Source organism: Haliotis asinina, chromosome 1 (assembly GCF_037392515.1).
Source record: "Haliotis asinina isolate JCU_RB_2024 chromosome 1, JCU_Hal_asi_v2, whole genome shotgun sequence".
NCBI lineage: Eukaryota > Metazoa > Mollusca > Gastropoda > Lepetellida > Haliotidae > Haliotis > Haliotis asinina.
The window spans coordinates 70999241-71027016 of NC_090280.1; the positions used below are offsets into that span (position 1 = coordinate 70999241).

Genomic DNA, 27776 nt, shown 5'->3' on the forward strand with positions numbered 1-27776 from the left:
TTCATCAGCACTGATCCTGTTTTGTTTCCACTAAGCAGACTGGGTGAGCATGTATCTGAAGAAAATTTGAGAGAGCATGAATTCTGCTCTTTTAGCATGGGTGGGGTAGCCTAGTGGTTAGTGTTTGCTCATCATGAGACTCAAGTCTGATTCTCCACACGGGTAGTGTTTGAAGCTCATTTCTGGTGTTCCCCATTGTGATAGTGCTGGAATATTGCTAAAAGTGAAGTAAAACCACACTCACTCTTTCAGCAGAGTGGTGGGTTGTTTGCAGGCCTTCCCAATGTTGGAACTTAATTTGGTGTTTGGTGATCAATGCTTGGGTTATGTGTCATGTTCTTTAATAATAAACTTGAAATATAGATGTGCTTATACATCATGAGGTGCACTTTTTAGGACACCTTTAGTACTGTTTACAAAAGGTACCACATGCACATGTGACTCTTAAGACATCAGAAGTTTACATGTTTGGGACAGCTTTTGAAAATATGAATAAAGTGTAAAATGAGAGGTAGTTGTTTATGAGGCCTCATATCATACCAGTCACATCACAATCAAGGATATCAACTGTAAATATTTGCATTGAGGTAAGAGTAAAGCCAATATCTGTGGCATCCTATGAATGTAGCTGAACGCTGACTATCATGTTCTCTGTGAACATGTTACAGTGGACATTTTCTGTCCAAATCATGGTGTTACTTGTCTGTGTATTCAGAAATGTTGTGGAGCATCAGCTGACCAGGTAAAACATAACCATTGTCACATTTTCCCATAAAATGACAAAAGAATTCAATTTTGTTTAAGGTGTTTTATTACAAAACAAAACAGTGCAGCCTGTCTTCCAAAGAAGTAGACTTGAAGAATACCATGTTAAACATAATGATATGTAGTACTAAAGTCATTAAGTTGGTATACACACATACCTTTATGTCTGTCGAAAAGAATCCAACAAACAAGTAATGCCATTGGCTAACCAACAATGAATGTGTCAGTATATGGTAGTTACAATTCTATGACACTGAACATTATACCCTTTGTATTTGCAAGAGCTTAGCTACCACTATAAAAAAAACAGGGCTATAAAATAATCTGGTATTTTGTTATGAACTCATGATAGGAAGCTACCTTTCACAAAAAGGCCAACAGAAACAAAATATGGAAAGATCTGGAGCAAATATAACTCACAAAGCTGAATATTTTAAGAAGGGATGATTTTCTTTTTTCTAAAACTTACAGCATACTTATTAGATAGTAAGACATTGCATCACATGTCATATATATATCAGTTTTCTGCCTATATCGTGAATTTCATTTTTCACAACTTTCTTATTTCTGGCAAAGGGAAGCAGTTTAACATGCTTTCCTAGTACACATGCAGACAACACATGGTTGCAGTTATGTGCAGCCTTAATTAAGAAGAAACTATCACAAAAGTCAGTTTTAATAATAGTCAAGTTCATGAAATATGGTATACCTTTACTATTCAAATGTTTACCACATGCAGCATACACTAATAATTAACCATGTACAGTGATGTGGACGCCTGTGCCTAGATATTCGTCAGCATTAAATTCTGTTCATTTGCTTTCGACGTTAACTTCTACATTGCTGGGGGTTTTTCACATCCATCAGAATAAATGCAATTGATCTTATACCCCAACACCCCAACATACATCTGCAGCTGCTCCGAAGTACAAAAAGATATGTATTATTTTTATGATGTATAAAAACAATATGCACAGCAATCAGAGCTCACTTATGTATGTGACAATGGTAAAATATGGCAACAGAGCCAGTTACCTGATAGCACTTCCTAATGCTCATCCTACAAAACATAGCTCTTTTAATTATTTTAAAATGTCATAAAAATAGATGCATGTAGAAACAGGATGCTTTTGGAAATACTGCATTACAAAACAAATGACAAAGTAAAAAAGAACAGAAAAGGGGAGTTTTCTTGACAGGGCAGAAAATACATCATGGCAAGTTATTGGCATGCATGACATGTCCTGCTGGAACACCAGTTGACTTGAACTACCTTGTTGACTTGAACATTAGCCACCCAGTTACAGTTAAGTTATTAGAAAACATGTGAAGAAGCACATTCTAATCCTGCTGATTTGATGACTGATAGTCAATATGAAGAGAAAACTGACAGAGGATGTCTGTACAAGGGGTGGTTACATTAGGTACTGATGTGGTAGCCACTGGTGGTTCATACAACTGCAGCAATCAGTATCTGTGAACTGTGACAGTGATACTGCTTGTCATGGTGACATAAATAATCTCTAAACATTGGAATTACTTGTAGTTTCTGGGATACCCAGAATATCATAATGTTCAGAAGTTCCTTAATGATGCTGTACCTTTCTTTTTAATTGACTCTACATTATACATGAATCATTAGTCCCATGCACTTCGAATAAAGCATGCAAACCCTACAGTCTATGGAGTTTCAATATTTCCTTTGGACAGATGATAGTAAATTGCATTTCAAACTTGTGGTCAATTTCTGAATGTACTGGGTCAAAAGTTCTTACTTTCAGAGGTTTTTAACTATTTCTATTTGTCATACACCCTTGACCAGAAATGGAATATTGCCCTGAACACCTACAGTTTAAGGAATTTTTAAGATGTTCTCTGGGCTCATTACAGTAAACAGCATTTCATACTTGTTAACAAGTTGTGACTCTACCTTGTCAATAGTTCAAATTTTGAGAGATTATTAACAATTGTATTTGTCACATGACCTTAACAACATATTGAACTAACGCCTTTAAAATTTACAGTTTATGGAATTTGGACCTGTTCTCTGGGCTGATGATACCAAATTGCATTTCAGACTTGTGGTTAACTTCTCAATGTACTTGCTCAAGACTTTTATTTTTTACAGATTTTTAACTTTTTTATTCGTCACATGACTTTCACCAAAAATGGAATAACGCCTTTAAAATCTACAGTTTAGTTAATTCGGACATGTTCTCTGGGCTGATGATACCAAATTGCATTTCAAACTTGTGGTCAACTTCTCAATGTTCTTGCTCAAGACTTCCATTTTTTACAGATTGTTAACTTTTTTATTCGTCACATGACTGTCACCAAAAATGGAATAACGCCTTTAAAATCTACAGTTTAGGGGATTTGGACCTGTTCACTGGGCTGATGATACCAAATTGCATTTCAAATTTGTGATTAACTTCTCAGTGTTCTTGTTCAAGACTTTTATTTTTTACAGATTGTTAACTTTTTTATTCATCACATGACTTTCACCAAAAATGAAATGACGCCTTTAAAATCTACAGTTTAGGGGATTTGGACCTGTTCACTGGGCTGATGATACCAAATTGCATTTCAAATTTGTGATTAACTTCTCAGTGTTCTTGTTCAAGACTTTTATTTTTTACAGATTGTTAACTTTTTTATTTGTCACATGACTGTCACCAAAAATGAAATGACGCCTTTAAAATCTACAGTTTAGGGAATTTGGACATGTTCTCTGGGCTGATGATACCAAATTGCATTTCAAACTTGTGATTAACTTCTCAATGTTCTTGCTCAAGACTTCCATTTTTCACAGATTGTTAACTTTTTTATTCGTCACATGACTGTCACCAAAAATGAAATGACGCCTTTAAAATCTACAGTTTAGGGGATTTGGACCTGTTCACTGGGCTGATGATACTTTCACCAAAATCATGAAAATTATAAATGCCATAGATCTGTAATCAGCAAAGTCACAATTTCAAGATATATCTGTCTCATATATCTGCCAAGATCTGTTGAAAGATATGAAATGGTTTTCAAGTTGTGCTCTGGGAACAAAGCCCACCCCTCCATTTTGAGACCAAGAAAGTAATACGTGGAAACCAAAAACCAAAAAGGCACCACCTTGGGGTCTGCCACACATATCTAGAAAGTTTTGCTAACAGATATTAAGAAGTTTGAGAAGTTTGCTTGAAACACACCTCTCACTTTTCAGGCTAGGTCCAAAAAATTTCCATGGAAACCGAAAAAATAATAAATCACAAGATCCTATACATAGCAAAAGGCACCACTATAGGTTCTGATTGATATATCTACCAAGTTTTGCAGAAAAACATTGAACGGTTTTTCAGTTCTGCTCCGGAAACAAATCCCATCCCTCCATTTTGAGACTAAGTCTGAAACGTTTCCATGGAAACAGAGAAAATAATACATCACAAGATCCTGTACATAGCAAAAGGCACCACTTTAGGCTCTGATTGATATATCTACCATGTTTTGCAGAAAAATATTGCATGGTTTTTGAGTTCTGCTCCAGAAACGAAGCCCACCCCACCATAAGACTAACACCAAAATGTTCCATGGAAAAACAAAAAAATAATATAAATGCCAAAAATCTGTAAATAGCAAAAGGCACAATCATAGGCTGAGATTACTATATCTATCACGTTTGGTCTAAAAATATCAAATGATTTATGCTCCAGAAACAAAATGATTACGGACGGACGAGACACCTTTAAACCACAATTCTAACGATACTTTCAATGGCACGACTGTCAAATGTGCAACGTGAATGTGCCGTTGGCATGTGGAAAGCGGGAAGATCAGTTTTTGACGTTGCAAGAGCAATGTAATGCACATATCGTACTGTGTATGACTTGCGAAAAAACAAAAAAACTGGCACCACTTCTGATTGCAAAGGGTCGGGTTGTCCATTTGTGACGAGCAGAAGACCGTCAAATCATCCTACGTCACCTACGTGACACATTTCTGCTGGCTACACGAACCAGGGCTGAGATGTTAAGAAGACGACTGTCCTCACAGACCATTTGAAATAATTTGTGGGCAGCCAGTCTCCATTCTCAACGTCCATATTGTGACTTGACATTCTGTATACCCTTGTTTTGGAAAGGAGATGTAGCCTAATGGAACTGACTGTGGCACTGTCAGTGTATCGAGTACATCACTCAGTTCTCAGCAATGAAATAATAACAATTTAACCATCTTACCATCTTTTATAGTGCCCTAAAGAAAGAATATTTCTTTTTTGACTCAGCATACTTAAAAACTTGTCTGCACACTTTCTGCAGAAGTCATCAGACTAGAAAAGAAGCAACTAAATATTAGAAAATAGTTTTAATTACTGCATGGATACAAAATTTCAAGAACACAAAATTCTTACACAAAATCATCAAATCACAGCTGTCAGATGATTCAGTCAGCACTGAAGGCTGTACACAATGCATTTCAAGAATAGTCCGAGAAAAAGAAGATGCATTTCATTTCCTACCAGTCTCTTGGGGTGCCTGAGGCTGGATGGAGCTCCCCTGAGCAGCTGCCACAACCTGTCATCTGCCTACTGACTGTTCGCCATGAAGCGCCGAAAGTGCGGATATTGGTGACTGAAATGAGAGAGAGAGTGAATGAAATATTTAGTCTACAGAAGGCTGTGCAGGCTCCAAGTGATCAGGGGAATGATCTGCACCAGCCACAATCAACCATGAGGGGCCAGGTAGGGGACAAGACTTCAACCGGGACTTAAGACCTTGTCGGAGTTTAAGACCTGCTATAGCAGGTCTTCAACTCCAACAGGGTCTTAAGTTCCGACGGGTCCTTTTCAGAAAAGGTAGGGCAAAATGAAGATGCTTTTCATTTCCTACCAGTCTATTGGGGTGCCTGAGGCTGGATGGAGCTCCCCTGAGCAGCTGCCACAACCTGTCATCTGCCTACTGACTGTTCGCCATGAAGCGCCGAGAGTGCGGATATTGGTGACTGAAATGAGAGAGAGAGTGAATGAAATATTTAGTCTACAGAAGGCTGTGCAGGCTCCAAGTGATCAGGGGAATGATCTGCACCAGCCACAATCAACCATGAGGGGCCAGGTAAGGGACAAGACTTCAACCGGGACTTAAGACCTTGTCGGAGTTTAAGACCTGCTATAGGTCTTAAGTTCCGACTGGTCCTTTTCAGAAAAGGTAGGGCAAAATGAAGATGCTTTTCAAACGGAAAGTGGTGACTGAAATGGGAGAGAGAGTGAATGAAATATTTGGTCTACAGAAGGCTGTATAGGCTCCAAGTGATCAGGGATCACAGAGATTGTCAAGAAGGGATAAAAATAATTCCATAAATACTACGAAATTGTTGATATTTGAGTGATTTCCAGTTATGACAGAAATATAATTGACTTTTAAGAGTCAATAAGTGTACTGTCTGTAACAACAACTTTTACGCAACGGTATTCTAGAGAGAACAGGCCTGCTGCAGACATATTAGCTGGTGGAGGTTTTGGCATAGTGGTTATTTTTATGCTTTATATTTAATATGGCTTCATACCAGGAACTATTAAATTTACACTTTAAAAGAATTTATCTGTCTACTTCAGATACAAGACCAAAAATGCAGAGAAATGAGTTGTCATTCTAGGAAAAATTGGGGACATATATATTTCTTTTTTTTTCAAAATGTGAACGAGCTGACTGCGTGACTAGCATTGCCTGGGTAACCTGTCTTACATCAGTGCACTATCAGAGTTGACCCACTTTTGACGTGCGCGGAAATAGCCTAATTAGGTGTGGCAATATGCATCGCATAAGTATTACGTCGGCTGACAATATGTTTTACTGTGTATGGAAGGATTGCAATGAAAAGTTAGGACTGGGCTGAGACATGGCATAGTCTAATGTCAGCCAGTGGATGTTCTCGAGATGGCTTTCGAAATCGCTTCAGCTCCGCCAATGCTACCTGTAGGAAACTGCGTCTAAAAAATTCAAAAGCACATTATATTGAATAAACGGCACATAGGGCCCGGCACATATACTAAATACTTACACATACCTCGTATGCATCTTGTGGGTGAGACATTGCATAACGCAAGAGGCCTGTCATTGAGACATGTATTCTATCCTTAGTTGAATGGAAACCATTGTTGCCCATAAGCCCCGCCCACTAATGATTATTCATGTTCAATCGGGACTTAAGACCTGTCGGGGTTTAAGGGCCGCACACACGTGTCATGTAATGGACATGGGCGTAGGAATAGCACAGTTCACAGTTACAGCAAGAGTCAACCATGGGATGTGTCCGTCATTTCAAGTCTCTGATCAAGCATACACAGTGTGACTCCTTCGCAACGAGTGCGGCCACCTCCAGCAGCAATACACACCCAGACTCGACGTCTCATCGATGTCAGCCTACGAATGACGTCATCCGTAATCCTATTCCAGTCGCTCCTGTGAGTGTCTGTACGTTCTTGTCGGTTCACTTGGGGTGGTGTGTTTGTGCTGTAGAGGTGTTCCCTGTCGTTGTTGGCGAAGAAATAGTATTGCCACGGGTTGAAGAATGTCATCTCTGTATCTCTGAGGGTTGAAGTATCCACGGATAATGCTCAATCGTGTACGCTGATGCCCACAAAAACCCTTCCTATACCATAACACTCGCACCCGGCCATCATTATGGAACGTGGTGAATCGACTTTCATCAGCAAGCGACGTACAGTCCTTGCCCACTGCGTAACCAACGACGACGATGTTCCTGGGACTGTGCCATTCCACGCCAAGAACGTCGAGCTCTGACCTGTTGCACGTGGACGTCGTTGCACGGTAGGTCGACTGATGACATGTCCAAGAGCTGTTGCCACCGTTTTTATTGCCGTGATGACCCGGTTGCGCAGATGTAGTCTGCCTGATCGTGACTATCTTGGGTGCTGCCTCGAATAGCCTGATGATGGTACCACGTGCACAGTTCAGGGCCCTTGTTGTTGGTGCCCATCTTCCTCATACCTAAGGCCCTCTCTCTTTTGCACTGGCTTGACGGTCAGTAGGACGCTTTGGACCATTATCTAAAATCCATACGCATCCGACGTTCGACCATTAAAGCAAATTTCAGTCATGTTTCCCTGTTACATTGTTGAACTTTTTGTCTCTTTCAAGACAGGTGTGACAACTTTTCATGAAATATTCCATATTTTTCGTTATAGACCTACATCTGATAGCCAGATGGCAAATGATTTGTCAGTAGGGCAGGTAACCGGACGGATGGGTAATGAGTTGAACCCGGGTACCCGTCTCATCACCCGGATCACGTTATGAATGAATGAAGTATTAATTGAAAGATTTTATTAACTTTATTTACAACGAGATCGTTGTCTTGTGTTTGAGACTGTGGACAAAACGTGCACTTAAAACTCACAAGATATGAACTGTCAACAACTAAGCATGTCACGTGTAACATGGGATGTATGTGGTGAATTGTTTACATGTAACATGTCTGAACTGAAGAACCGACTAGTGTGATTCAGTATTACCCAGCTATCAGGTTCACATAGAAAGAATTATTCAGTTAACATGATTGGATTGAAAACGAAACTTAACAATGTTGCATGAATAGTGTCGACTTGAATGTAACTTTGAATGTGATTGGTTGGTGTTGTAATGAGGCAAGCTAAATAATTTTTATTTAATGACCCGGTGACCTTTGATGTATTGCTGGAAATGATTCATCAAGTAAAGCAACATGAAATGTAGATAAAATTTAATGATTCGATAAACGGGAGTGTGAATTTGATGTCAACACTGTTTTCTGTGTTTCATCCAGTATGCTTTTCAAAGAATAAGATGTGACAGCGTATCATTACCACGATGGTGTGCGTTGTTCAGTGCCTCTTCACATTACTTTGTTACTTGTAAGATAAATGGTACACTTGTATATTGCCTGTAGGTTGTTGGTACGGCGTTTGTTAGTACCTCCTTGTTTCCTACGGAGGAATGTTTGTTGTTCAGATGTTTCCCCATCGATGACGTACCAGAGCTACAGATAATTTTTCAAGCAGTTGGGTACAATGTATTTACTCCCATGTCTGTTTGTGTATGAGTAATTGCATTTTTATGAGGAGTAACTTGCATTTTGTATACTCCCACTAGTAAAAGGAAATGAGTACATTTACACATAGTTTCTTGTCCTTATTGGGTACTTAACTCTTCTACATATGTAAATATAAATACATCCCAAGAGACTAAAAGCTTTTAGTAATTGTTATATTGCCAAATATTTAGCAGCCATTTCTATATACTCAACAAGAAAGTCATGTGACAATTAGAGTAACCCCGAACAGTGGCTTCGGTATATAGTATAGTATATGTTTATATAAGCATCGCTTACGATTAGCTAATGCTGTTGTAGAGTTTGTGCGCCACGACGAATCATACGCAAGTCAATTTATTTAATTGAGCAATGTACGCAAGGTATTATAGACCTACAGGTTTTACGTGATTCTGACATGTTGCTTGTGCTCCCAGATTTGTAATTGATTGAGTCAATGTGACATTTACATATTGAGTAAAGTACGCAAATACGCACCTTATCAGAAGCTGTGCGTCCCAATCCATCGTGACTTTGTTGAACTGGGAACAAAATGCATTTTTGGCTTTGTGCCTGATGCAACGGATTCACAATATTTCCAGACGCCGCTCTTGATCTCTGTCATGACAGGTATATTAAAGGGGAATATTTCGCAATTAGTGTTACAACGGGTACCCGGTCGGGTGCACGGGTAGGAAATTTGTACCCGTCCAAGCCCTATTTGTCGGGTCCAAGTCAAAGTCGCCACACGTCAAAGTGGCAAAAAACCTTCCAAGTAAAAGTGGCCACAAACCCCTAGTCTAAAAGGCCATACCAAAAAGTCAAAATGGCCCCACAAAAAAGTCATACATTATTTTATTATGTTTCAATACTCATATCATTTGTATAATTTGATATCAAAGTGTAAACATTAGAAACGAAGTTATATCAGACACAACTTGATGTTCATTACACATAAACAAATAATTTTATACAAATAAAAGTATAAGAACAATAACAATAGGCACAAGGATTAACAACTAATTGACCAATGTCGTCTAGATAGCTAGGCACTTCTAGATTCACATATTAATTAAGGTTACACAATGTATGTAATCACATGTTGATAAGTATGTAACGAGCCAGTGAGAGGATACGTTGACATTACACCTTCTGACCCCTTGAAGACTAAAATGAGAATATAACATGATATATGTAATGTTTGCGTTATATTTACAACATTGCATTACAAAGTATATATACAGTAATGAAGAACTACAATGAATTACCAGTATTTACTACACACACACACACACACACACACACACACACACACACACACACATATATATTCCTTCAAATTTGCAGTAGTTCCTTCCATTACGTAAGGGGGGTAGGGGGGAGAGGCGCTGTATTTGTCAACATTAAATCAAACAAACTGCAAAACAAGCCTGTATACCGCATTAAAAGAAGGACGGTTTGGCGTATGAAATTATGTTTCTGTAAAGCTTTTCATGTTTACATAATGAGACCTGGCTCTGAAAACATGATCTCTCCTTCCTGAAAGTCAGTTGAACCTTTTCTTAAGTAGAAATATGATTATAATGTATTTTGTTGTCGGAAGGATTTTATTTTTCTGTTCTTTGTGGTTACAAATATTTGAAAATATACCTTTGGCAAATCCTCGAACATTTGATTGTCAAGAACAAATTAAGGAGTGTGTACCTCCGAAATACGGGACTGAAGTCGCCATGAAAGTAATTATTACCCCAGAATAATTACAACATTTTCCTCCATTGTTCAGTTACACCAGGGATACTCTACAACAGGGATAGGTCACTCGCTTGCTTTCTTTACCATTTGTACTACCATTTGTACTAATTAACGTGTAACACAGGTACCGTAAGACAGTGACTGGGCTCGCTCCCAGCGCAACTTCAGCTGTGTTTAACAGAACTTCAACCAGTTTATTGTATCACTCGGAATTTTACAATAAATGAATGAAAGAATTGATGATTAATTCAGATATCTCATTGCATGTGGGGAATGGAATGGGCATTAACAAAATGTAAACTGACACTGTCACACTGTCCTCAAAATTAAAGTGTAAAACTGTCACAAAGCGTTCTAAAACAGCTTTCCAGTTTTGTCAAATAATAAGATCAACGAGAAAGAAAGAAGTTATGGAACTATAACCCCCAAGCATCAATGGCGAATCAGATCAGATCGGCAATATGTCATATTTTTCACACACCTCAAATACATCCTAACATTTTGTTTTAGATTATGAAACTATCACTATTACTTGCAAACACATTTCACCTGATGGTATATCCCTCCTCATATGAATTAAAGGTGTATGTAAAAGATGTTTTTGAGGAAGTAACTAGGAATACTCAAACAACGGCGTATAAAATTGTAATGGCGGATCAGAACAGATCGGCGATATGTCATATGTTTCACACACCTCAGTTACACCCTAACAAATTTATAAGTCATACAACTGTCACTATTACTTGCAAATACCTTTCAACTAAAGGTCTGTTGTCCTTCTAAAAATTAAACGAATGTGTGAAAGAAGTTTTTATCTGCACCGTTTAGTCTATCTTCGCGGTGAATCGAGAATAGAAGCCAGTGAGCTAGATATAACATACCGACTTGAAACTTTACTACAAATGTACTGTCCGAATACGACACTAGTACCAATTATTTGACTTAAACTGAAGTGACAAAATAGTTAACCAATCTTTCACATGTTGTTACAACACTCAGCGAACTTTATCAGCTGTTGAAAATAAACCGGGCTCAATCTCAAACACTACGCTGCCACCATATTGGCTACACTGGTTACGTAACGACCCGAGACATAGGTTCAGCGGCTTCTCGAGGAGTTTCTTCTCCCACTTATATAGGCTCCCTGGTTACAGGGAAATGCTAAACCGCGTTTCTGGTCATGATCAAATTCCTGGTCGACCCCGCGAAAACGCCCTTCTCAGATGAAATGTAAGGGAATTAACTCTCATTTCGCGAACTCACCAGAAAGATTCGATGTTGTTGTCATAATGACGTCAGAGAAAAAAGGTCACTTGCATCTAGCTATGTCGCAGTTGGAATTACTTCAGACATCTACCGGTAATTTACCGGTTTGCCTATTTGTGCGTGTTTTTTTAAAACTAATACTTTTAATTTTAGCTTTCATATTTCAATACTTGTTCATTCCAGGGGACATATACTTGAATGAGGGTAGGGTACATTTATGCCATACCACAATAACAGATCTTCCAGTACCGACAGAATACCAGTCCACTGCGTGTAATGTTTACTTTTTAAACTTAGGTACAATATGAAGCCGATATAAGCTTCCTGTCATCTCTTCAACAGCCTGGTTGCGAAAGGGACCTACACGTCCCTCGTCAACAATCCACACTTTTGAGGTCGAACAAAACTTCCAAATGCATGACACACGCAAATGCGCTTCACATTCTTTTGAAGAATTCCCTCATACCATTTTATTTTAGAATTTAAAAGGACAATGTACATTGTCACTGGTGTAGAGATTTTCTGGATGAAATCATGTCAAGTAATTTATTTATGAAAATGCATGCTGTGTTCAGAAAAGTGCATCAGTTTCAAATGTAAACAAAGCAAACTTCTGATTTAATACTACTCTAGTTACGGATTCATTTGTCTATTTGTTCCATTCACAGGATCACATTAAAAACTATTTCAGCAATAAAACACATACACTACCTGATGATATTAATCTGGTAAATTCAACAGACATTTTCTGTCATTAACTTTTAAAGGGGCACTGATGCGGAGCAATTTCCGTGGACTGGTGTAAACTTTTGTTATTGTTTTTCTCCCGTGAGTACCCGGATGATATCCCAGAATTCGTGACTGGTTAGTGACCTCTGCTGCGCAGTCCGTAAGCGCAATTGATAGTTTAATTATAGACAGATCAACTGAGGTGAAGTCATTTGTACTTCATTACAAATGTATTATGAAAACAAATGAAACACTTTGAAGGTTAATCATCTGCCAGTGGTAGAAATGGTAAAAAACTATTAGGACGGAAAAATAACGAAGCCAATGTACGTCTCTATATTTTGTCTCATAACCCTAATTAGTTTATTGTCATATTTGTATGATTCTGAAAATTAATAAAAGAACATACGATTTGCTTATACTCATAGTAAATTTCTAACAGCAACATTTATACATTGTATAGATTGCCAATGTAGATCCTATTTCACACACATACGCGATCTAGTGTGTGTTTTCTGTCATACAGATTCTGCTGAATGCTACAACAAATAAATTAAAACAAAATACAAATAATGAATGTAAAACAGACTAATTTGATAGCAACAATGTCAGGCTACTACCTTGTTCAGGAATGTATCCATCAATATCCACGTAAAAGAAATCGTATTCCATTCATCTGCAGCTGGAAAATAATCCTGCTCTGTGTCGCGTGTCTTACAACTGTCTCATTTGTGAAAAAGTAACACATCGTTTCATGTCTTTCGTTGGTGAAAACCAGATAAACCTCTCATTGGTCTCCCAAGATAGCACACCTGGCAACTAACTGTATGATGTCCACTATTCTAAGTAATTTAGTTAACCAATAATGAGCAATCAATCAATCAACGCAAGGGTGGTTAATTCTTTGAAGGGAGGATGTTGTTTTTGCACTCACACTTTACGACAGGGTGTAGTCATCTACACACACTGCCTTTAGACAAATCCGCTAGAAGATAAAAGTAATTAATCAATCAGTGTGTTATCGGTTAATCCTTTGATCGATGTTTGTTGTTGTAACTCAGCTGATAAACCCTCTTGCATCACTTACATGCACATGTTACATAACATACAATACATTTGCCATTACAGACCTTAATTTATAATGTTGAGTATTTACTCCAGACAGGAGAAATGCCAAATGGGAACCTTTGTTGAGTAACTGAAGTGGTGTTGCTACTAATTATACCTGTTATAAATTCATGAATTGACCATCAAGAGAATGATGACAAATAACACGTGTAGGTTTACACCATCAAACGCGAGTTACAGCAAGGAAGATGTAATCTCTGTGTCGCATGCAGCCTGAAAACACTTATGGGCCGAAACTGTTTTGAGGATACCAACGGAATTTTGTTACATAAGGAATACACACAGGCATTTGCTGTGTATTTGGGTAAATACGTGAAATAAGGGGTTTTTTTTACGTGAGACAATTTTCAGAAAGTCATCGTTTTTCTTTTGTTTACGAATTCAAATAAATCAACTGTGTGTTTTATTATCATAAATAATAAACCATTGTAGCTACCATAGCTACCAAAATTTACGTATGCTATTTGCTATCACAGCTGAACCAACACTCAAAACTACCTAAACATAAAGCTTTGCAGTCTTCCGTACTGAAACAAATGGCTTGCTACGTGCCTGTAGACATCATATTTTCATGTAACATGATTAAATATCGAGGTTACAAACACAGAAATAGGATCAAATTGGATCAGTAAGTATACCATCCAAGCATCCGAAAAGAACTACACTGCTGGGATATATATGGTTACGATCAGACAAGGAATATCATGGATATTTTAAACAAATGGCATGTGATGGGCATCCGGCCTCCTGACTGTTTAGGTGAAGAAATTCTGCTAATATGGACAGGAGCCCAGTTCCTTTGTCCGTCACGGTCGAAGGAGTGGGCGCTGACCATTTGCGGTCTGCTTTCGTAATTAGACCGTTGGCGAGAAGCATTATTCGCTCCGCATCAGTGCCCCTTTAATGGCCATCTCTTTTTTCAAAATACATCATATGTTGCTTAGCTGTAACTAGTAGGTGAGCCTGTAGCAAGTGTTTTTAACTTTGGTGTGACATTTACTGCTTGCCATTTATCGGTGCATGGTGAAAAGCAGAGAAATTGTCTGTTTTAGCATGTAACAAAATCTTGATCAACATTTAGCAGTGTCTATTTCTCAAACCGCTGAAGGAGTCGCAATTATATTTATACCATAGGAAACTTAATGTTCTACATTTCTGTGTAATGTTACAGCCCTACTCAAATCGAGGACCACGTGAGCGCAATTCTCGAACAACTTTCAGTTTTATAACCTTATGAATCTGTGTGCCTGAAAAACAATTGGGCATCCAGAAGGTTAACAAACAACTCTTGTGGCATATGATGTTTATGGTAATACATATACAATGTGACAGTCTGGGTGAAACTTGTTGGGTGCATTATTTGTTTGCACCAACACTGAAGACAGAAGGGGAAATATGAGGCCACATGTTCGAACAACACTTTGATATCCATAGTCGGTGCATTTGAAGCACACCACAGAATATTGTTTCAAGATAATAACTGTGCCTAGAGTTACCATAAGAAACATGCTTTTGCAACTACATCAGTTGGGTATGATAAGCACCTCATTATGTTGTATATATTTCTATGTAACAGTACATATTCAAGAATGAAAGGGGCGGCGGGGTAGCTTAGTGGTCAAAGTATTTGCTTGAACCTGTTCTGATTTCCAGCATGGGTACAATTTATGAAGCTCATTTCTGGTGTCACCCATTGTGATATTGCTGGAATATTGCAAAAAGCAGCGTAAAAACAAATTCATTCATTAAAGAATAAAAAGTGGAAATAATGTATGAACTCTCAATTTTTATTCTGATACTGATTTATATGGAAAAGTAATAGAGATCATTTGGCAATAATTTGTGGCACACTAATCAGTATTCCACTGTTTCACACTGCACCTGAACCAATAAGAGCATCATATTTCCATAACACATTCATTGCATAATAGACATTGCAGAAGTCGTAGGTTTAAGCCATCTTTTATTAACTGCAATATATCATTCTAAGAAGAAATGTGTTATTACACAGAACAACAGTTTGTAGTTTTTATGTTATACTGAATGAGCAATGACTTTTATGTCTCACTAACTTTTTGGAAATAAGATCAGTAAATTGTAAACGATAATTGAACACTTCCAGCCATATTCGGGTTAAAATGTTATCACTCTGATGACCATGTTTGTGTTTTAGTAAGATTGGGTCATCTGTTTGTAAAAATGCAAGGTAACATTCTTTGAAAAACACAACATTTTTAACTAAATGTTGGGCAATTGTAAAAAATCTGACAATGTTACTGCTGATATCATTCCAATCTTGGGACAATGACTTCTTTTTAGTTGGGGATTGGTCGCTCTAGTACCTTAAAAATGGCAGTCATGAGGCTGAACTGTTCACTCTCAATCACCTCTGTTTAAAAAATCAGAATTGTTTATTTCTTTCTTGTAGGTGTGTGGGTTAGATTTGCTAATTATGTTCTCTCATATCCAGGACTGGATTTCACTGTAAATACTGTTCATTGTTTATGAAAATAGTTGTAATAACAATGCATAACTTTATGGAACATTGTTTCAACAAACAAATTGGCGCACCATGAGTGGGCCACCAGCTGTTGGCCACTGTCGGCTTGCACATAAATGCACAACTGATGTTGTGTTACCTGAGTGGTAAGAGGGTCCAGCAAGTTTCACCAGCCATAGCATGTTTAGAATTCAGCACCACAACCCCTCGTGAGGATGTTCTCTGCAGTAGGTGACGGGTCACAGACACAGGAAACCTGTTTGTGAATATCCACTGGACACGAATTTGCAACCATCGGATTGTTAGCCCAACAGCTAACCAACTGAGCTACATCCACACTGTCACACAAAGTGTATAGTTATCTAATCATTCCTGAGATGTTACAGTAATGAATGGAAATAGTCGAATAGGTCACGGAGAATTTCAAGAGTTACAAGTAGCCTTTGTGTCTCTTGATTTGAATGTATAGAAAATTGACAAATGATCCTGATTGTCATTTGGTGTTTTAACTGCCATGTGGTGTGAAATGAGCTGAAATGGTGCAAACTGAAAACAGCAGTTGTTGACGTCAGGTGTCGGACATTAAATTCACAGTGTACATGAATGACATTCTTTTTAAAAAAATCGAGTGATTTTGTAACAGAAAGGTGTTGAAGGGAACACAGTAAGGATAATGTGGATCACACTAAGTAATGAGGGAGACATGAGCATGTCAGGTAAAGCCATGAGGGTTAGTCTTCGAATCATTGCTGCAGAGATTAATGCTTCCCAGTGTTGTGTGTTAAATGACTTAAGCCCAAGTTCCAGGATAATTTTATTAGCTCAATTTTTTTACATTAAGCTTCTTATGCAAAATCAATTGTGTATGTAACTAAAAGTAGCAAGCGAAAATTCAGTAAAATCAGTCAACTGCTAGTGACTGGCAGTATTCAAACAGGAGGACACACGATGACAACTCTCCCTCCCAGTGTGGAATGAAAAGTATGGCTCATCATTGAAAACCCATACAAAATCCCCAGATGTGGAGACAGTTCCACCTATGCAATGTCATAATTTTTGTAGGAAACACTTGATATTTTTGTGTGAAATAGATGAATATATACTTTATCATTCAAGGTTATTAAAATAGAAACTTTAAATGATATTAAAGATAAAATTTACATTTTTGCCTGACATGATCAAAAGCCCAGACTGGAATATAATGTAAATAAATAAACTCCATTCTTGTGTAATAATGAAAATTACTGAATGAAAACAATCTATATGTATATTAGTTGCCATTTAGTGCTTCATAAACTGATTCTTGGCATAAATTGGGCATCTGTCGCTAAACAAGTACTGTAAACTCAGTATTCAATATTCAATGCCAAAGCTTGTAGATATTAGACTTCAGTGAAAGGAGCTTATACGCACTCGTTGAACAAGATAACCTCATTGCTATGCTGGCATCATAGGGCATTGTTTTGAAAACATGCTTTGGTACAAAATCACATAAAATTGCATAAAGGGTATTAGTTTATAGTGCTGCATTCTAAAGGTTGGCTTTAGAAAGTGTCAATTTCTTCATATACCATGTAATAGGCATGCTTACCTTGGAGCTGTGGGATAAATGTTTGATATTTGAATTTCTAATAAATTTGATATTGGAAACTAATTTCATCACACATGGTGTCACCACCCAAAGTTCTACCACTTCAGATTTCTAGGCAATTTTGTATTAGGGAGAGGGTGTATGTGTGCGGAAGGGTCCATTCTCATCAGGTTGTATTTGGAGGATGTGTCAGAGGAGATGGGAATCTTCATACTCAAAATTATGTGTTGAGAGCTGATAGCAGACATGCAATATGTGAGATATAATAGGTCTTTAAAATATCAGATTTTTTAGAAATTGAAAATCTTTACTAATTGTATCTGAAATATCAATCAACAACTAAAGTGATATGATGGACAATGTAATGTACACCTTGAAATGTTTACCTTTCAGAAATCAAATACTGTTAACCAAAACATAAGCTACATACATGAAACCAATGTATTCTATCCACTATTTATTCTCCTTTCAGCTCTCCAAGAGGGTTAAGTTGATGTAATCCAGGAAGTGTGTACAGAATTTCAAGATACATTATGGCCTCTTCAAATAGCTGTGACCAGAGAGCTGGGACAAGTGAGAAAAGCACAAAAGCGTTTGACCCAACTTTAACTCTTGAACGTTCTCAATCTGATGCAATTCTTGGTATTCCAAAAGTGGCTGTGAAAAAGCGTACTCTTGAAGTGTCTTTGTCAGCTGACAATGCAGAAGAAAAGAATGAAAAAGAGGAGAGAGTATCTGAAAGCTCTAAAGTCTACTTTGATCTGTCAGAAGTCGGACCAGAAAAGCATTTGGTTGAGAGCAAGGATTTAAAGATACGTTTGAAACTAACTCCAGCCTTAGAACCTATTCTGCAAGAGGCTGAAGATGAGGCTGTCCAAGGAGAGACATTCCAAGACAGGCTGCTGCTTACTTGTGGCAGTGATACATTTGTTCCAGCATCACCAGACAGTGATGACTTTGGAAATGGCGGATCTTTCTATGCCAAGTATCCTCTTCGTTTCCCACATGGATCGTCTTTAAACAATTACCGCCACAATCTCAAGCTGAGTTATCAAACACTGTCACAGAAGCTGGAGGGCTACATTAACGATTTGAAAAGTTGTGATCTGAGTACCCAATGCACCATTTTAGTTCAAATACTAGATGTGGTCAAAGAGGCATGGGACACCCCTGTGTATGGACGTGATCTAGCATATGGGCTTTGTGATATAATTCGTATGGAGGGTCTGCTGGACAGACTAGTATACAATTGTGCCTCTCCTGCGAGGGATCTCCTTTCGGCTTCTGCAAACCTACTGGAGCAAGTGATGTCCACCAAGAACAGAGAGCGAGTTGCCAAAATAGGTTTAGTTACCATTGTTAAAATGACAAAGTCTGCTGTAGGGGACAATGTCATAGCCAAAGCTACAACAGGCATTCTGGAAAATTTGTTCAAACTGTCTGAAGACACATGCTGTAAAGTGATAACTCTGGGAGGACTTGATGTCATTCTACACTGGTGCCGTTGTAGTGACAATCACATCTTGAGAAGATGCGCCAAAGCACTTGCAAACTTATCTCTCTTTGGGGGTGCTGAAAATCAAGAGGAAATGGCAAAAAGACGTGTTCCTGAATGGCTGTTTCCTCTTGCCTTCAATCAAGACAACAGTGTGAGATACTATGCATGTCTAGCAATCTCTGCGTTGGTAGCCAACAAGGAGCTGGAAGCAGCTGTACTTAAATCAGGAACTCTGGATCTTGTCTTACCCTTTATCAATAGCAACAAACCATCTGTGTTTGCTCAGAGTGATCTTACACACAAACAAGGTCGAGATAAAATTTGGTTGAAACACCTCATTCCTTTGTTGTTCAGTAGACGACAGGAAGCTCAGGCATTGGCGGCCTTCCACTTTGCAATGGAAGCAACTATCAAAGCTGAACAGGGCAGGCAAGAGGTAGGTCAAGGCTTTAGAAAAATAGAGACTGTCTTTTGTTGCTTAAAATAGTTCAAAAACCCAAACATCAGTTGAGCTTATGTCATGGATATAAGGATCCTACTATCTCAGGATAACACAAGCTACCTGTGAGGTGCTAGAAGATTAATAGTCTCCAGACAGGTACCTATTTTCCATAGAGTGAACAGAGGCAGTTTTGAACTCACTTGCCTAAGGTGAAACCATGTAGTAGTATAATTAATGAGGGTTTTGGATCCCCATTCAAAACACTAAACCCTATATGACACAACCCGTATCCCACACAAGCTCACAGTGGACACAGTGAGCCGGGCTATTACCATTACTACGCGAATGTCTAAATGGAGAACTGGGTCACAGCAGTGCGCGGTCTCCCGTCGGCTGACAACCTATTAGAGAAATGATTTACATGAGGTATGAATCCTGCAATATGTCTACGATACGAGAATTAAAATTACAAGCGCATGAAAAGGGATTGCGAAATTACTCTCATATGGGGAAGTCTGAGCTCATTGAATTACTATGGGAACTAGCCCCTATACAATTACGATTCACACCTACTCAGCGTGTTTTGGGGAAATATGTGAGAGGATGGAAGTTCAAAGAAACATAGACATTGAAGATGTAAGGCAATTGGTATTTGAAAAAGTGAATGAAGAACTGAATGATTTAAAAGGTATTAAATTTTAACTCAAGTTAAAGATGACACTAGAGAAACAACAGGGGAATGATGCTATTGACCAGACAATTGTTTACTTCAGAGGTAATCAAACACAAGGAAGCTACAACACAACCTGATACTATCAACTCTTCTTTTGACAGTTCATTCGAAAAAATTCGTGAATCACTAGAACGTTTCACTAATATGGGGTCTGGTTGGGTTATTGTTATGATTAATATGGTCTACCTGGATATAGCAAACTATAAGCTGTTGAGAGGCGGAACATACTTACCCCTGCCTAAGTATTATAAGAACAAGCACGCTATTGTTAATGTTAAAAATCGTGGTAATGATTGTGGGAGGATAGCGGTAAGATCTGCTAAATTTCTTGCTGAACGTCATTCTGACAGACTTTCCAGTTATCCGGAAGATGATGGGATAAATTGGGATGGTATTGATGAACCCACCCCTATCTCTCGGTGGACAAAAGTTGAAAAAACAGAATTCAGACTTAGCCATAAACGTATATGGTCACAAAGGTAATAACGTAATAGTGCACAGGATAAGCCCTTTAATGTACAAGGATGGTCGTAAAACGATCAATTTATTTATGACACAACAAGGTGGAAAACATCACTACACATGGATCTAGCATTTCAGCCGACTGTTGTACGATCAATCGAAACATGGGGGAAAGAAACACTTTTGTGAAAGGTGCCTTCACGGGTTTTCTAGGGCTGATCTGCTTGATTCACACAGGGATGATTGTCGAGGTGTAGTGGAGACAGCCGTACGGGTAGATTTGCCAACCGAAAACAAAAATATCTTGAAATTTATCAACTATAAAAATCAGATGCCAGTACCATACATTATCTGCACTGACTTCAAAGCTATCAATAAACCAATCGATACGGTGGCCCCATCCCCTGATAAAAGTTTCATGCAAAGATACCAACAGCAAGAAGTGTGTGGGTGCTGGCTGCTGCTGGCAGATGTGTCTGAGATATTCAGAAAAATGTGTTTGAAGCAATATGGGTTGGACACGGCATGGTATTATTCTAGCCCTGGGCTATCATGGAATGCCTTACTAAAGAAAACAGGTGTGGAGTCAGAATTATTCACTGATTATGATATACATCTATTTATTGAGAAAGGGTTATTTCTGTGGTTTCAAAACGTTATGCTAAAGCTAACAACAAGTATGTGGAAGGCTATAACCCTAATAAACCTTCAACTCATCTACTCTATCTCGATGCGAACAACCTGTACGGCTGGGGTACGAGTCAATATCTACCGATAGGGGGATTCGAATGGGTGTCCGGCTGACAGCTGGATGTTATGAGTATTGCAACTGATTCTGATAAGGGTTATATACTTGAAGTGGTTATATACCCAAAGGAATTGCATACATCACACAACAGTTACCCCTTGGCACCCGAATGGTCGAGTGTTAACCCAGACTGGATGTCTGAATACCAACATAACCTGATGAATGGTGAGGTTCTTGAGAGGCATTTAGAAGTTGGTATTCTAATATACGACAAACTGATATGGATGTCAACTTCTTCTTTATTGTTTTCACAAAGTTTCATCAACATAGCAGATGAAAAATGGGATTAAAATATACAAAAGCTGGTATGGTGTTGTTACAATGGATTAATCAGGAGAAGCCAATGTATTGATAGGTGTACAAAGGTTGGGGATGATAGACTAACAATTTACGAAGGCTAAGATACTAAGGGTGGGATGATGCTGTAACGGTGGATAGCAGATGATTGGTGAAGCCTCGTGTCTAATTGATTTCCCAGGCATTGGGTAGGTAAACCCCTTGGTCTCTGTTCATCTATGGGGCTAATCTCTTGATGTTGATGGCTTCTGGGAGTTTGCGTCATCGCCAATCATGGACGTTCGTCGCTATGATTGTAGTTGCTTGCCAGTCAATGGAGTGTGACGGATTGTTGACAATATGTTCAGAAAGGGCTGACTTTAGATCTGATTTTCTGTGGTCTTTCAGCCTGATGTCTATGGGGCGAGATGTCTCTCCTACATAGCTACTGCCACAGGCACACATAAGCTTGTAGATGCAGCCCCTGGGCTTGTGAGTGGTCTTGGTTGGTGTACATCTGCCATTGGCCTTCAGAATGGTATACCAGCAGTTTTCTTGAGCAGTCGGCTGATGTGGTGGCTAATCTGACCTTGTTAGGGAATGTTAATTCTAACTGGGGATGGTTTTGGTTGGCGTTCTTGCTGTCGCAGGGTTGATGACATGGTTCTGTCTACAACTTGTTTTGGATAGCCGTAGTTCTTAGATGGTCTGTTTCAGTTTGGAGATGGTCAGAATCACAGATTTGGCTTGTGTGGTCAGGGTGGAGACAATTGCACATTCGATCTTGGGGTGATGGTTATAGAGATAGTGAATATACTGGTCGGTGTGGGTGGGTTTTCTGTAGACGGAGAAGGTAATCTTGTTGAGGTAGTTGTGCAAGGACACATCTAGGAATGGTAGTTTCTGTTGGTCTTCTATTTCCATCGTGAACTGGATGCGCAGGTGCTGCTTGTTGAGATGGTCAAGGAGGATAGCAGGGTCATGGTCGGGATCTAGAATGGTGAAGGTGTCGTCCACCTTTCTGTATCAGCAGAGTGGTTGGAAAGGGGATGTGGCCAGGGCTGTCTCTGCGAAGCTGGTCATGAAGATCTCGGTGATTAGCGGTGACAGAGGTGAACCCATGGGGAGCCCATGGATTTGCTGGTAGATGATGTCTTGCTAGGTGAGGTTGGATGTCTGAAAGCAGCTAGAGACTAATTTGACAATGCTGTCTGCCGTGAGTCTTGTGTCCAGGCTGCTGATACAAGAGTCAAGTTTAGCACAGAGGATGTGGATGGCTTCATCAAGTGGAAGGTTGGTGAACAGGTCTACAACATCGTAGCTAACCATTGTGCCAGTTATATGGGAGTCTGAGAGTTTCTTCACAAATGCTGCAGAGTCACTGATAAATGATTTACCTTCTTTGCCTAATGGTGAAAATAATTTGGAGAGGAAATGAGCAGTGTTGTAGAATACAGAGCCACGGGAGCATACAAGTATTCTGGTTTTTACAGGATTTTTGTGTATTTTGACAGTTGCACATGCATAAGGAGGTTGGCAATTGATGGGATTCAGTTTGTTGAACGTGGAGTCACTTATTTCATTAATGTCATATTGGGCTTTTAGGGTCTTCTTATGCTGCCGTTCCAACTGGGTTGTTGGGTCTTTGGGTAGGGTCTTGTAGGTGGAGGTGTCACTCAGAGTGGTATTGACAAGGTTGAGGAAGTCTGGGGTGTCCATGACAACAACTGCTTTCCCTTGTCTGCTTCCGTCATGGTGATGCTGTCATCTCTGCGTAGTTCTGCTATGGCCTTCTCTTCATCTGATGTGAGGTTTCTGCATTGTTTGGGGGTTTTCTTAATGAGTTCTGCTATCTTGCGTCGGAGATAGTCGATATTGCCACCTGGAGCCAGTTGTTGTAGGCTGCTTTCTATGCCAGTAATGAATTCATCTGATTTGATGGTGCTACAGGTTGGTACAAATTTCAGGCCTTTCGACAGGAGGGAGGTCTGGGCTGGTGTCAAGGTCTTTAGAGCTGAGGTTGACCACTGTTTTCCGATGGTATGCTTCCCGGCTGGTGGTGGAGGTGATGTGGGAAGTGGAGGATTTAGCTGCTGCTTGTTGCTTGAGTTTGTTGAATTTTATTACCTGACAGGACTTTATCTTCTCTTGAAGAGAGCTGTTGTTGCTGGAGGTCAGGGATCGAACTTTCTCTGTGAGGTCTTGACTGAGTTTGGCTTCTAGTTGGATGGACGATTTCAGAGGGTTGTCTTCTACGAGGGCCTTCTTGCATTGGAGGTGTTGGACTTGTGCCTTGAGGAGTCTACTGCTGGCCTGATGCAGGATCTTGGAGACGGCTGGTGTGCATGGTGTGATGGGGGATCTGAGTCTGAGTCCATTGGGAATCAGATTGTTGTCTATGCATCTAAGCAGGAACATAAAGTGATTCTTGGTTTTGACGATCTTGGAGTTGATGGCTGAGTTGGTGTTGAGAGTTCTGATTGGCCCATCTCCATGAAGATGTCTGATGAGGTTCTTGAGAGGCATTTAGAAGTCGGTATTCTAATATATGTCAAAATGTTATGGATGTTAACTTCTTCTTTATTGTTTTCACAACGTTTCTGGGCTATTCCTTTCCCCTTCGTCAAGTGGATGCTAGCCAACAGTTAAACAGGATATATATACTAGTAATGTACATAAAGCCAGAGAGGTGATTTAAGCATGTATATACAATTGAAACATAGCAGATGAAAAAGGGGATTAAAATATACAAAAGCTGGTATGGTGTTGTTACAATGGATTAATCAGGAGAAGCCAATGTATTGATAGGTGTACAATGGTGGGGGGATGATAGACTAACAATTTACAAAAGCTAAGATACTAAGGGTGGGATGATGCTGTAACGGTGGATAGCAGATGATTGGTGAAGCCTCGTGTCTAATTGATTTCCCAGGCATTGGGTAGGTAAACCCCTTGGTTTGTCGCTATGACTGTAGTTGCTTGCCAGTCAAAGGAGTGTGATGGATTGTTGACAATATGTTCAGCAACTACAATCATAGCGACGAACGTCCATGATTGGCGACGACGCAAACTCTCAGAAGCCATCAAGAGATTAGCCCCATAGATGAACAGAGACCATGGGGTTTACCTACCATAACATTTTGTCGTATACTGATGAATGGGTCTCTCACAAATGTAGAAAAATTGGTGCCTAATTTGTGAAGCAAGCCAGGTCGAGTGAGGAAAAAAAGACCAGGAAACTGATAGCCAGCCCTGCGTACAATAGAAGTACTATATTCGATGATGATCTGGCGGCCATACATATGAAAAAGAGCCACATTAAACTTAATCGTCCGGTATATGTCGGCATGAATATTCTAAACCTGTCTAAACACCTGATGTATGACTTCTACGACAACGAGCTTAAGAAACAGTATCCTGATAGGGGGACTTGCAGTTCCGTAGGATCCGCCACATGTGAGGTGCTGTACACGGATACTGATTCACTTTTGATGGAGATTCAAACCGAGGATGTGTATGAGGATATGAAAACCAATATACACCTGTACGACACCAGTGACTACCCGAGAGACCACCCTGTGCACAGTCAAATCAATAAAAAGGTCATAGGCAGGATGAAAGACGAATTTGCTGGGACACCAATCGCTGAATACATGGGGTTGAGACCTAAGGTGTATTCGATCAAGAAAGCAATCGACGCTGAAATAAGAAAGGCTAAGAGTGTGAAAAAGAATGTGGTGAAACGACACATCAAGCATACCCTATCAAGCATACCCTGCCTCAATTCCTTTTGGGCTCCTCTTCTTGGTGACTTGCGTCACTCGTTCCTTGGGTGTCCCCACTTGGGGTGTATCCACCTGGGATGTCTCCATGTCCACTTTGCTCTCCGCAGGACTCTCCACTTTGCTGTCTGCAGCATCCCTCTAGTATAATATTATTGTTATTACTTGTTTTATTAAATTTACAATGCTTTGCTGTGATAATCCCTGCTGTCATAGGAGCCAGATACATGCCATATTTGTGGTCGTCTAAATATTGCTTTCTCTTACCACCCACGACTAGTGTTAAGTCTATCACGCTGCTTGTTGTCCTTTTTTTCCTCTGCGTCTAGCATCTGCTCTAGTCATTCATCCGCCTCCATTTATAATATAACATTCTAGTTTTTATTTTTAAAAAATAATATCCAACATACGCTAAATACATAGAGATAAAGGTTAGAATATACAAGACTAGAACTTCAAAAACAATGGGGGTCTCCCCCATACCCCCACCGCAGGTCATTATTAATCTATTACTAGGTAATTACTAAAACATTACTAAAATTTAGTAACATTTACTAAAAATTACTAAGCCGAACCGAAGGTCATTACTAAAAATTATTGGGGGTGTGGGGGCTTCCCCCACTTATGGATGGTTTGCACGAATCTCACATTGTCTATATTAAGTTGCGCATCCATAATTACATATAAATATAATTTCAATTTCAAATGTGATTGAGCCTTCTTAGCTATGTGAATGGTTATCCCCTCACTTCCATTTTCGATGCGACGCCCACTACCATGTACACTGTTATCATCCATTGATCTCATATCCAACCATAGATATGGATAGATCCAATTCACTGGTCACGTTGTCTACTATTGAGTTTCGTCTGATTGCAGGCAGTTTCTTTATTTCATCCCACTGCTGGTATGCTTTCATTCCATGGCTAAATAACTGATTAGTCACTTTGGTGATTTCTGGATTGAAAAATTTCTTGCTGTCTCTTTCAAATGGATCATATTCCTCCACGGGTATGATCAATATACCTTTCATCGATCGCGCTGGTACATTCAAATTGATATTCCAAACGGTATCGTTGTGAGGCAGTGTCCTATCATAGAGGAAGGTCATTTTTCCAGAGTACTGGTTTTGAATCTGCCAGGCAAGATCCGGACTAGTCACCATGTCAAACTCCAACGATATGTTGTCCATCTCGTAACTACCTTCATCACCGTTTGACGTACGCACGACTTTGCTGTAATCATTGAACGTAAGTTCGTATTCAAGCCTGTCGCTTGAAAAATATGATCAAGACTTATTGTTTTAAGACAGAGAAAGATTGGGATGAGGGTGTGCATTTGTTGTTTGCTGTCAGTCAATTCAGGAATGTTTAGGGTTTAGCCCCTTTGAACTTGTATTTGGTCACAGTGTGCATGGGCCTCTAAAAGACTTAAAAGAAGAATGGCTCAGTGACAGACCTGAGATCAATATCTTAGACTATGTGGCTACTTTTAGGAACAGACTATTAAAGGCAAGTGATTTGGCCAGAAGAAACTTGAAAGTTTCACAAGAAAAAATAAAGCTAAACTATGACAGGTTGGAAACCGAACGTGTCAATTGTATTGCCGCACTCTCCCCAGCTATTGATTGTACTAAAAACAATTGTGAAAATGTTGACAACATAGATGATTGTGTTAGCAATGTGAAGTTTGATGATCTTAGTGTTTCACCAAAGTTGAGAAATTGTGATGTGTTAGCTCACCTTGATGAGAAACCATCACATTTATCCCCTGAGCAGAAAGTTCAAATGTCAGATTTGATTTATGAGTTCTCTCACTTATTTCGACCCGTGAAGGTCCCGGGGTAGAATAGGCCTTCAGCAACCCATTCTTGCCATAAGAGGCAACTATGCTTGTCGTAAGAGGCGACTAACGGGATCGGGTGGTCAGACTCGCTGACTTGGTTGACACATGTCATCGGTTCTCAATTGC

At 39.3% G+C, this 27776-nt stretch overlaps 1 protein-coding gene across 2 annotated transcripts in view; it reads left to right on the forward strand.

Moving 5' to 3' along the window:
* The first annotated feature begins 11854 nt into the window (after positions 1 to 11854).
* LOC137296476 (NAD(+) hydrolase sarm1-like) overlaps positions 11855 to 27776 on the forward strand; it is a 67661-nt gene continuing 51739 nt past the window's right edge. Inside the window, exons 1-2 of one of the 2 annotated variants that reach the window (XM_067828268.1) lie at positions 11855 to 11972; positions 18277 to 19738. In XM_067828268.1, the coding sequence (XP_067684369.1) occupies positions 18338 to 19738 (1401 nt within the window). In that variant the 5' untranslated portion in view covers positions 11855 to 11972; positions 18277 to 18337. The remainder of the gene's footprint in view (positions 11973 to 18276; positions 19739 to 27776) is intronic. The other variant, XM_067828273.1, reaches the window with a different exon arrangement.